Source organism: Geotrypetes seraphini, chromosome 3 (genome assembly GCF_902459505.1).
Source record: "Geotrypetes seraphini chromosome 3, aGeoSer1.1, whole genome shotgun sequence".
In the NCBI taxonomy this organism is placed as follows: Eukaryota; Metazoa; Chordata; class Amphibia; order Gymnophiona; family Dermophiidae; genus Geotrypetes; species Geotrypetes seraphini.
In genome coordinates, this window is record NC_047086.1 from 386,527,977 (window position 1) to 386,540,841 (window position 12,865).

The window sequence follows — 12,865 nt, forward strand, 5'->3', positions numbered from 1 at the left end:
GATGCCTTTGATAATTAATTAACCAGTTTTCTGGCTAATTTTATTTCTGCTGTATAATATCATGGAAATTTTCTGTTTCCCCTGCCTTATGTATTTTCCTTGATTGTTCTGCTTTCATTTAAATATTTTGTAGTTCATTTCCCTTTCCTTCCTTGTGTTTATGGGTTTGTTAAGTTTGTTAATAGTCCTGTCGGACTTAATTATTGTCAAATATTGTATTGTTCCCCAAATATTGTAATTTAATATGTTCATCGCTTAGAAATATGATTAAGCGATCAATCAAAAACCTTATTAAACTTGAAACAGAAATTGTAACTGGATATGTTTGCTAGCTCTCAGGTTAAGGGGGTGAAGCATGCGCTCAGAAAAGTTTGTGGATTTCTGCAACTCCCGGATTATGGGTTGAGATTGAACACCTATATGTGAAAACTGGAAGGGACATAACAGAATGGAGCTTTATAAGTAGCTTTGAGTGACCCCAAGATTGGCTTTAAAATTTTTTTTCAAATTATCTTCTGATCAAACAAAATCAAATTCATAGGGAAAAACTACAATTTGCACAGTTTTTCCAACTTTAGGCTTTCCTGGAAAACCCTACTGGGTTTTGTTGGTCCACCCGGAGGATAATGTAAACTAATGCTACAGCACAAAGATGTTGCTGAATGAACAAGTACCTTCACCTTTTCACAAAAAGTATTTTCAGTGCTAAGTGTATGTGAGAACTTAAGTAACTTCTTGTGCACCCGATGCTCATATTAGGCAAGATGTCAAGCAACAATGATGACTGCAGATACTCTAAACAGTATATTAGACATATGCTGAATGGATGAAGTGGTTCTCACATCTACTTCAAATAAAATAGCTATGAACTTGGATTCTTTTTGAATGGGTAGACTAAAAGAAATCATCCTTGGTCTCTTCTGAAAGAGTATGCATATGTAGAACTATGTATATATCTGATAGAGAAGCAATCCTTGCAGACAACATAGCTCCATTGAAGACTTTCTTCATCATGTTGCTTAAGACAGTGGAAGGAGATTTCTGTGCATGCTCAGAATTTTGCATGGTTTAGATAATTTCCAAAAAGGGAAGTCCATAGGTCTTTATTGAGATGGTTTGGGGAAATCAACTGCTTATTCCTAGGATAAGCAACTTAAAATCTGTTTTACTACTTGGGATCCAGCTAGATAATTGGGACCTGGGTAGGCCACAGGATACTGGGATTGATGGACCTTTCATCTGTCCCAATATAGCAATTCTTATGTTCTGAGCTCAGGGAGAGCTGTTTCATTTCGTTGCCATCTGATGTCAAACCACTTGTGTGTTAATGGAGATACTTACTGTATGGTAACAGTTTTGAATTACACAAAACAAAAGAAAAATTTAGACACAGTACACACAGATCACATGTTTTAGCAATCCTTTATTGAAGATAACAAGTTGGTTATGTTCACCATGTTGTATGAAACATCACAATATTGTACTGGGAAGGTAATATCAGTACAGGATCAAGCAGGCAGCTTGAACAAACCATTTTGCATTCTTCATTCCCTATCTTTAAACAAAACAATCCCCCAAACCAACTATGGGACCTAGTAACCTCCTCATTGAGAACACTTTAACTTACAAGGCTAAAATCTAATGAATAAATAAAATATATTGTGGCAATGATCCTCGGACCAAATAATAACCAAAGCCAAATATACAATGACACAAATGGATTGGGAAAGCTGGCATAGGTGCCAATATGAAAAATGAATGGTTTTACAGACTTGTCAGTGGTGGGAAAAAGTTACAGAAACAAAGAAATTCCACTTTATACAAACCAGTAGATGACTATCATCAGCTTAAACACACAAGGGAAACATCCTTGTTGAAACAATTTTAAAAATTAGGAATAAACATGTTTACAAGGCATCCACAGCATGTAAATAATTTACAGATTGATACATTCATCATTTCTCTGCCCCAATAGTTTCTTTTAGATAAATACTTTACTCTTCTTCATTGTCCGAATAAAATGAATTCAATACATGCACAACTCAAAGGCTTCAGAAAAGAAATAAAAGGTTATTGCAAAAATAGAATTAAACTAAATCTTCAAGTACCTTTACATGACGGTCACTCAGTACCATACCCATTTGCTTATAAAATGAAAGTTCTCTGAACCTCTGAAAAGCTAATATTTTCTAAGATTTAAAACAATTAACTGTATTTATAGTAATTTCAAAGTGATAATTTGAGGTCTGAAAATAATACAATTTAAAATTATACCCATATTACACAAGACTTATGTCTGCGTCTTACGCTGAAAGGAATCAAACTGTAGAAAACCACATATAGAACAAAATCACAATTTACATTATAATAAAGGCAAGTTTTCAGCATTTTTAAAAATCTGCAGCAGTGAGATGTCAGAAGCTAATTACAAGTATTCATAAGTCTATCAATTCAGTATGAAAAAATTCAGTCTAACAAGAGTTGGATGTGTTGTATATCATGTGTAAAGTCCATTTGGGTTTTACAAGTTAAAATTTTGACATGTTTTTACCAAACGCACTTAGCTTCAAAGCAAGCAGTAGGCAACACATCAAAACTCAGAAGCTGTAGAAGAACTGAACTGTTCAGTAATAAGTAAACCTGGAACAACTTCCCATATCATACAGCATTATCACCTACTTTTAGCTGGCTTCAAACCAGAAAGCTGTCAAAAACCTTCCCAATGTGGTACAGTAAAAATATGCAATGTCCCAATTATTTGTACTCTCACATGCTTATGTTGAGAGTTTTGTTAAAAATCATAATGTTTTTTAGGTCACATCTACAGTCCATGCATCTCAGGTACATTTGTCAATCTATCTGTAACATCATTCTTTCATTGTTAAAAACAAATCCCCCCCCCCCAAAACCCTCAAGCATGATATAGATGTAACCAGTAAGTCTGAGACTGGTAAAAATACTGCAGTACAGGCAATGCTAAGAGTGGCAATATCAGAAAAAAATGAACAAATGATGTAAAAGTGTTTTGCTCATTCCATAAAATGTTGAGCCACCAAAATCATTCCCTTGTATTGAAGAAAACCAACTTAAGTGTTTTTCATTTTCCCGAATGAAAAATATTTTAGTAGGTTTTTAACGCTACCATGGGTCTTCTAGATCTCCAGCACCCTACGGGGGAAAAAAAAAGGAGAAACCCTTTATTTTCAAACATATTACAGTTGCCTTCTGATTAAAGGGAACATAACACAAATTTTGTTTGAATACAACTTTGTTCATCTCCTAGAACATTATGAATCCTCAGAAGCCATACTTACCATTTTAAAGATTTTCTTGCAATGTTTAAAAAATTTTCTACATCTTTTTTGTGGTCATGTTACAACATACTGAATTTTAAACAATACTGCAGCATGTTAACCAAATGTTTTTTTTTAAATAGGGATATCAATGACTTAAGAATATTTTTCCAACATTACATAAATACATAAGCAAAGCTGTACTGGGAGATATCAAAGATCCATCATATAGTGTTCCCAACAGTGGCCAAAGCAGGTCATAAGTACTGTACATGGCAAGACCCCAAAGAGTAAGTAGACGCGGCTGCTATACTTATCACGACAAGGGATCTCCTTGCCACGATAAGTATAATGGCGGCCAATTCTCCCACCCCCAAATGATAGAGGCAGGAGGGATGCTCAACCCCTTCTGCCGGAAGACCCCCCCCAGAAGATCATTGGCAGGAGGGTGCCCAACCCCTCCTGCCGGAAGACCCACCCCCCGAAGAATGCCAGCAGGAGAGCCCAACCCATCCTGCTGGAAGACCCCCCACCCACCTGATCACCAGGAGGAGAGTTCCCAACCCCGTCTATCAGAAGACCCCCCCAAAGATTACTAGCAGCAGGGAGCCCAAGCCCTCATGCCGGTAGACCTCCCCCCACACACCCATAGGCCCCTCCCCAGTGCATCCCACAATGCACCAGGAAGGGGCAGGCCCACCTCATTTCGGAGGCAGGCCTGCCAGCCGGTAGGAAGACCCAGCCGGCCATTTAAGATTAGTGGAGGGTGTCTGGAAAGGGGGTTAGTAGGGAGGGATCAGCGCGTGGGGGGGGTCTTCCAGAAGGAGGGGTTGGGCACCCTCCTGCCAGCAATCTTTGTGGGTAGGGTCTTCGGCAGGAGGGGTCGGGCATCCCTCCTGCCTCATTCGCCCGGGGAGGGGGGGGGGAGCTGGTGGCCGCAACAGCTATACTTATGGCAGCAGGGAGATTCTTGCTGCGATAAGTATAGCAGCCACATCTACAATAACCCAATTGTCTAACCGGCCTGTAACAGACGTCTATTACAGAATTGGGTTTATTTTAGGCAACCTTAGGCCCGATTCTATAAAGGACGCCCGTCGCCTTCTGAGACCAGGCGTCCTATACAGAATCCAGGCTTAAGTGAATATTCTCTTTTGTCTATTCTAAATGTACTACAGCTTCACTGTATGCCCCCTAGCTCTTGCACTTTTGGAAAGAGTAAACACGCAATTTACATCTAACTGCTCTACTCCATTCAATTTTTTTTTTCTTTTACTAATTGTAAAATATCATTTAACAATTTTTCTCTTATAATTATAATATACAACATAAAAAAAGTATATGTCAACTAAAAAAAATGTGTATTTTATTCTTCTAAAGCACGTGAATATGTTAATACTTGCACATTATATAACATAAAAATTTTTTAAATCAAACAATCTGGTTCAAATGTTTTCACTGCTGTTTCATTGGACATATAGAAACAACTTTTCATATCTGTTAGTTAGATACTTACATTGTTACCATATCATGTTTGATAGTTAATTTTAGCAGAGCAAAATATTTTATTGCAATAAAAATTTTAAACATCTCTAATGAAAAAAATGAAGCAGCAAAACAGTGAAGGACATTTATCAATTATACTCCTGATCTAGAATTCACACAGCTCAAACACTCCACCATAAATTTTAAAACATTTTATTTATATGAAAGTCACACATGGTGCAAAGTCTAGAATTTAAAATGAAACAACATTCTTTAAAATAACAGATAAAAGCTAGAGTGTATCAACATAAGCTACCCAATCAGTAAAGAATGAATAGGCTTAAATATATTTGAGAAAAATATGCAAGGCATTAAACATGTAGCTGATAGTATTGGGAAAATAAAAGTTTTAAGGATGCCTCTTAGCACATCCTAATAAGAGTCTTCTAGTATTTAAATGCTAGTAAATTATTAAAATAGTTCATGATTAGCTTTGTTGTTGATGGCATTTTTGTATGTTGCTTAGTTGACATCTACAACAATCAGATTACAAAATAAAAATATTGCATTATGAGACAAAGAATTATATTTTTCAAAAAATTTCTAAAATCAACAGATTGAGAATCTGCAGGTTAAGAGTAACATTTAAAAAAAATAAATAAATACGGTATCAAGATATAGCCAAGATATTAAATCAAGCTGAAGGTACCATAAAAAGGAGACTGATTCAATCATGTTTGCCACTTATTTGTCCCTGATCTTCATTAACACTCAGTGGTTCAGCAAGATGATGCCCAGATTCTGAATGGCTGCTTGCCACTGGGTTTGAAGAAGCAGCTTCAGTTTGCATAGCTTTGCATTCTTCCTGCATTTTAGCTAGCCTGTAACTAGTCAGCATCTGCTCCAGAAGGTGGTGATAGTTTCCCCTATGATTAATTCTCAGTTGCCTGAGGGCTTCCACCAATTTTCCCCGTGTTCCACTTCCATCTGCTCCACAGGAGTCCTATATTTAATTTATATATACATTTATTCAAGACCCTTGTGTCAGATAGGCCAAGGTAGATGTTTACAAAGTAATTAATACATTTCAAAAATAAAATAGCAAAAAAATAACTGTGGTAACAAAGTACAGTGGTGCCTCGCATAATGAACGCCTCACACAACGAACGCTGCACACAACGAACTTCATGTCTTGATTCACACAACGAACTTCGTTTCACACAACGAACTTCACACAACGAACTTCGTTTCACACAACGAACTTTGTTTCACACAACGAAGTCGCCCGAGCTGCCGATGTATTGCATCCTTCCGCGCAGGCACTGCGCTTAACTGCCCTCTCTCACTGTATACAGTCGTCCTTTTAAGATAAACTCAATATTTTTTATATATCATGGCTTCTAAAAAAAGCAGGAAGGTGATTTCTGTTGAAATGAAACGGGAAATAATTAGAAGGAGTGAATGTGGGGTAAAACAGTGTGACCTCGTCAAAGAGTTTGGCCTCAGCAAGACCACCATTTTCACCATTTTGACAAATTTATCTTTTTTTATGTCATCTTAGCATATTTTATGCTGCAGAACGAATTATTTTTTTTAACATGTATTGTTATGGGAAAACGCGTTTCACATAACGAACTTTTCGCATAACAAACTTGCTCCTGGAACCAATTAAGTTCGTTGTGTGAGGCACCACTGTATACACTTTTTGAAACAGCCTGTTTTAAGGTGTGCTAAGCAGTCAATCACAAATTAGCGCAAGCTTAACACACATGATCATAGTAAACACATAATGTCATACAAGTGCTGTATTTCTGCTTTAACTGCATGCTGTCTTGCAAGCAGGAATCAAGCAAGTTATGGGTAGAGAACAGGAGATAATCGCTAATTACAAATAACACAGTAAAGAACTATGTGGAACTGCAGGGGACAGTTACCATATTGCCTTTGCACTTTTATCAAGTATTAATTTTTGCCATTCAAGCACAATAAGGGCAAAACATTATTGTACTTTATTAAGCAAGCCCCAAAGTTAAATTCTTATATGCTTGTGGCTAAAGAAAACAGTCACTCTCATGTACAAACTCAAAATATTTATATCTACACAGACACCAAAATCTGTTTCAAAAAGCTATATCAGCTATCACATACAAGAACCAAAGCCACTTCCTGGCCAAGTTTCAATATGGAATAGAACTATTTTCATGAATAACTTAATCAGTGGATCTTTATCACTCTATGTTCATAATTATAAAAAACAAAAAAAGTTCTTTCATGAGAAAATTTCTTCTCCCAAAACTGATTCCTACATAATGTTCTGAAGATTTAGAAGCATAAACCTTTCAATAAAACGTTCTTTAACTGAATGCCTAGAACACGGATGTTTAGTATTACATGTTTTTATCTTAATTTAATGATTAACAGTTTGGTAAAACTTACAACTAATTCTACTTGACTTGCATTTAAATTAAGAAAATATGAAGGTGAAATTTGTTCCATCTGCTAACAGAAGATTAGGTTCTTACTAGAGAATGACATGGGGACAAATTTTTCCCCGTCCCGCAGGAACTCATTTTCCCGTCCTGTTCTGGTGAGTTCTTTTCCTGCCCCTGCCCCCATTCCTCATCTGCACAAGCCTCAAACACCTGAAAATCAAAAGTATTTGAGGCATGTGCGGTTAAGACAGTTTACAGGAATAGGGCAGGGACAGCGACAAAAAAACTCACAGGGACAGGACAGGGAAATTGAGTTCCTGCTGGATAGGGAAAAATTTGTCTCCATGTCATTCTCTAGTTCTTACCTCAGTAATCTTCTGTTAGAAGACATAGGACTTTATACTGAAGCTGCTGACCTCCTATAGTCATGAACTTTGCAGACGGGGTCACTCATATCTTCAACTCCTCCCCTTCACCAGTAAAGAACATCTCCCTCCCCACTTTAGTTAGTACCAAAGCAATTGAACTCCACTGAAACAAAAGAAGAGAAGGGGCACGGGGAACTTCTCCAAGATAACTAAATTTCTATTCTGCTCTGTAAATCATGACAAAACATGAACTCAAACTTAAGGAATATCTAAGAACCAACCTATGTGCAACTAGCACCATCGCACCTCCCCCCCCAAAAAAAAGAAAAATTAATAATAGCGTTATCCATATTCCTATAACTTTGGGGGATTGGGGGAAAGGGGTTGCATACGCCTCCAAATGGAAGGAGAAGTAGAAAATTAGTCCCATGTCAGACCAGCAGCGTCTATCAGTAAACAGGCGAATCGTAAGTCAGCTTAAGTCAGACCATATAGAATCCTAAGTCTTCTAATAGAAAGAAGATTACTGAGGTAAGAACCTAATCTTCCATTCTGTTGCAAAGACAGATTCTTTACTAAAGCTGATATACCAAAGCAGTGCCAGATGTCTAGAGAGGGTCAGATGAGCCTACCCGCAGCACTGAGGACCCAAATGTGGAATCCTCCTGAACCTTCACATCCACTCTATAGAACAGGGGTGTCCAACCTTTTTGCTTCCCTGGGCCGCATTGGCCAAAAAAAATGTTTCTGGAGCCGCACAAATGCGCAAATGCTACAGCAAGACAGAGGAGGGAGCTGGTAAGACGGTAAACACCCAGGGGCAGAAGAGGAAAACACTGCATCGCCCTCAACCGGGGCCGCACGAAATATTTCACGGGGCCGCAGGTTGGACACCCCCGCTGTAGAACATTGTAAAGGAATGGAGAGTAGATCAAGTAGCTGCTGTATGCATTTCATCAGATGGAACAGACTGGGACTCTGCCCAGAAGGCAACACTTCTAGTCTAATGTGCTTTGAGAGATGGGTGGCTGTTTGCAGCAGGCAATATAGGAAGAAGAAATCACCATGTGAATTCCATCTAGCAATCAAAGCCTTGGAGACTGACTTACCTTGTCTTTATTGACTGGTCAACACAAAAAGATGGTCAGACAGGATTCATTGGTCCTCTCCACATAGTAGAGCAGGACTCCTTGCACATCCAGCCTCTGCAAAATCCTGTCCTGTTTATTCAAATCTGTAGGATAAAAAGTGGGCAAACAAATCTCTTGATCGATGTGAAAGGCTAAGACCACCTTTGGAAGAAAGGAAGAAACCATTGCCAGAGAAACACCAGATTCTGTAAACTTGAGGAAAAACTCTCTGCAAAAGAGCCTGTAATTCCGAGATTCGCCTTGCTGATCGGTCACCAGAAATGCCATTCTGGCTGTAAGGTCCAAGAGGGATGCATTTTGCAGAGGCTCGTATGGAACCTAAGAGGCCTTTCAGAACAACATTAAGGTCCCATAACAGGAAAGGCCAACGCAAAGGCCAATGCAATGGAGGAGGTAATCTGAGCGCCCCCCTTAAGAATTGAGTGACAACAATGAGACACCAGCGACCGCTTACCTCCTCGAGTCCAAAAGTATGAGAAGCCTGCCACCTGTATTTTGAGAGACACAATTACTAGATCTTTTTCAAGTCCAGCTTGTGAAAAAGCCAGGATCACCAGAACTGGTGCTTGTAAAGAGTCTAACTGCTCCTTAGCGCACTAGAGCTGGAAAGACTTCTAAGTTTTAGAGTAAGCCACAAACAAAGGCTTCTTTGCCCTAAGGAGAGTTGCAACGACTACCTCCAAGGAACCCTTATCAGTTGGCACCGAGCACTCAAGAGCCATGCTGTAAGACCAAAACGCTCTGGATTCTCCACAGAACAGGGCTCTGACCAAGGAGAACCGGCAGCTTGAAACACCTGTTTCTTTACAGTCACACCAGATCTGCACACCAAGGCTGATAAGGCCAGTCCAGAGCAACCATTACCACCAAATCCTGGTAGCTTGCGACTCTGTGGATGATCCAGCCCACCATGGCCAATGGTAGGAACACAAAGTAACTTCTCTGGTAAAGGGAGAGTTCCATCCAAAGCAAGCTTCCTCGGTTCAGAAGAAGCCAGCTCAGAGCAACTACTTGGAGCAGGACTGGGAGAATTGGAAGCCCTTTTCAATGCCTTTATTATCTGAAGGATCCACTGCATCCTTGGATAAGTTAGGATCCTATTCTGGGGCCGGAGGTCAGGAGGCTATGCCTGCTGTTAATCAGGGTAACGATCCTTCAGTGTGCCATCTTTTCAAGTCCTTTACATGTCATTTCGGACATTCTCTGTGAATTGAAATTGGACCCTCAACAGCCCTCCACCTCCCAGTGTTCCATTATGAGCAGGACAAATGCACATACTACCTTTTTCCGGCTCATCTGAACATCACCTCATTAGTCACTGACCAACTGGAGTCCCCAGAAGACTTGCAGGAAGGCAGTGCTCCCCAGGCTGGTCAAAAAAGTCTGAAAACCCCTAGACAGGTGGCCCTAAGGATCCCTACTGGACCCCTGACTGGGGTAGAAGGCCTACACAAGCTTGTTTTTTGCACCCTCGTTGGGTGCGGCTTCCAAACAGGATTTCTTCCCTGTTGGCTGGGCTTTTGGGGGGTTCTCCTACCCTGGAGGGCTCTAAGAAGGCTGAGCTGGAAGCTTCCACCCCTTTTTCTCCCATGTCCCACGGCATGTGGAACACAGCCACTCATCTTCCACCAAAGCTATATGAAAAAGGCATAAAACAGGCAGATTGGCCTCGGAAATCCATTGCAGATTATCCCTGGGCAAAACGAGGGGTTCCAAGAGAAAAGAAAGCTTTTGGGAAAAAAATATATAGTCATGTGAAAAAATTAGGACATCCCATGAAATATTCAATTCTTTCTTAAGAAATGTTCATATATCGATGTCAACTCTTTTTTTTATTTATCACTGGAAAGAAAGTGATGTAATTGCAGGTAAATAACAAAACTTTTCCTTGATTTACTCATTAAACAAAAGATAATCCACAAAAATGTGTATTCTAACTGTGCAATTAAATTAGGACACTCCCACATATCCTCCCACTTAAAGTGAATCAAATCATACACAGGTGTATCACATCAGGTGCACATGATTTGAACATCATTACTCAGCATTTTGAAGGCAGTTTGCCCTACTTAAACCTCAGACATTTAGTTTGGTGTGCTCATGACTGCTGCGGTGAGAGTGAACACCATAGTTGAGATCAAAAAAGCTGTCGGAGGTCTTCAGAAAGAAGAAGATTGTAGCAGCTTATAAGTCTGGTAAGGGATTTTAAAAGATCTTGAAAAATATGACATTAGCCATTCCATGGGCTGGAAAATAGTGTACAACTGGAGGACATTCCAAACTGCCAATATGCCCAGGTCTGGCCGTCCAAGCAAGTTTACCTCCAGAGCAGACCACAAGATGCTAAAATAAGTCTCCAAAAACCCATCATGGGACCTACAGCAGGCTCTTGCTACTGTTGATGTGAAAGTGCATGCTTCTACAATCAGAAAAAGACTGCACAAATTTAACTTGCATGGGAGGTGTGCAAGGAGGAAACCTTTGCTCTCTAAGAGAAACATCAAGGCCAGACTGAAGTTTACCAGAGAGAACGTAGACAAATACCAGGACTTCTGGAATAGTGTTCTATGGACAGATGAGTCTAAAATTGAATTATTTGAACACCAGAAAAGAGGACATGTTTGGCGTACACCAAATACAGCATTCCAGGAAAAGAACCTCATACCAACTGTGAAGCATGGAGGTGGAAGTGTCATCGTTTGGAGATGCTTTGCTGCAGCAGCACCTGTCCAGCTCACCATCATAGAAGCCACTATGAATTCTACCATGTTATAAGAGGAACATGTGAGATCATCTGTAAGAAAATTAAAGCTGAAGCAGAACTGGACCTTGCAACACGACAATGACCCAAAACATACCAGTAAATCTACCGAGGACTGGCTGAAAACTAAGAAATGGAGAATCCTGGAGTGGCCGAGTCATAGCTCTGATCTTAATCCCATTGAGATGCTGTGGAGTGAGGGTGTATGGCCAAAAGAAATTGAATATTTCAAGGGATGGGGGTCTCTCTCTCTCTTTTTATACTATTAATTTTCTAATTAGAAATCCTCTGTGCTCATCCCATGCTTTTTGAATTCTGTAACCATTTTAGTCTCCACCTCCTCCCTCAGGAGGGAATTCCAGGCCGTCAACCACCTGCTCAGTGAGAAAAAAAATTCCCGAAAAGGTAGGAAAGAGTAGCCAAGTTGGGTCACAGGAAAGCCAAATCTGACAACATGGGATCTAATACGCTAAATCTGCAGCAACACTACAATAACCCTGAATAGAGATAGAAGTAGTGTACGAGTAATAAATGGTTCACCCACAACAATATATACCTCCTTTAAACCTAGACAATGGGTGCCTCACTTCACTAGAGAACTGTTGATAATGAGAAGGAATACCAAAGTTGCAGGGAAGTTCATAAACAGAATGTAGTCCGAGGGCTCCACCATCGATCACTGGACAACAAAGGTTTTACTTCAACCCTTTTGGGTGTCATCTTACAAATTTTTGGCTAAAGATCACAAAAGTCATGTTTAAAATTACGTTATCACATACCGTTTTAACAAAAAAGTACTTTTTTTTTCTTTTTTTACAATTTCTTGTTATACTTTCAGGCTAATGCAATTAATTCTTAGCTTAATTCTTAATATAGATCTATTGCTCACATTATACCTTACTGGATATAGTGTGGGCATGTCCAGATGTACATTCAGGGCAGATGCAGTCTGGGTATGCCTAAGCTTGCTTGTACATGGATGCTGCCTGAAAAGGCTATATAAAAGCAGTTCACATGTAGGAATTTGATTCCAGGACAGAAAAACATGGTACATGAGCCACTTATTGACCCAAAGATATTTTTGTCTCCTCTTCACATAAAACTTGGACTGATGAAAAATTTTGTAAAAGTGATGAACAAGGAAGGCAAAAGTTTTCTTTATCTAAGACAGATGTTTCCAAGAATAACCGATTCCAAGATTAAGGAAGGCACTTTTGTCGGTCCACAGATCAGACACATCATTAATGATGAGATATTTGAAGATCTATTAGATGGGCCAGAGCAAAATCACCTAGAAAGCATTCAAGGATATCGGTGACAATTTTCTTGGCAGTTATAGAGCGCCAAACTATATTCAACTGGTTGACAAATTTCT

The 12,865-nt window shown here is 39.4% G+C and overlaps 1 protein-coding gene across 6 annotated transcripts in view; it reads right to left on the bottom strand.

Moving 5' to 3' along the window:
- Nucleotides 1–1,403: 1,403 nt before the first annotated feature.
- PPM1B (protein phosphatase, Mg2+/Mn2+ dependent 1B) overlaps nucleotides 1,404–12,865 on the bottom strand; it is a 99,006-nt gene continuing 87,544 nt past the window's right edge. For 5 of the 6 annotated variants that reach the window (XM_033937434.1, XM_033937437.1, XM_033937438.1 and 2 more), the window contains one exon: nucleotides 4,976–5,781. In XM_033937434.1, the coding sequence (XP_033793325.1) occupies nucleotides 5,506–5,781 (276 nt within the window). In that variant the 3' untranslated portion in view covers nucleotides 4,976–5,505. Of the gene's footprint in view, nucleotides 3,169–4,975; nucleotides 5,782–12,865 lie in introns of those variants that run through there. The other variant, XM_033937440.1, reaches the window with a different exon arrangement.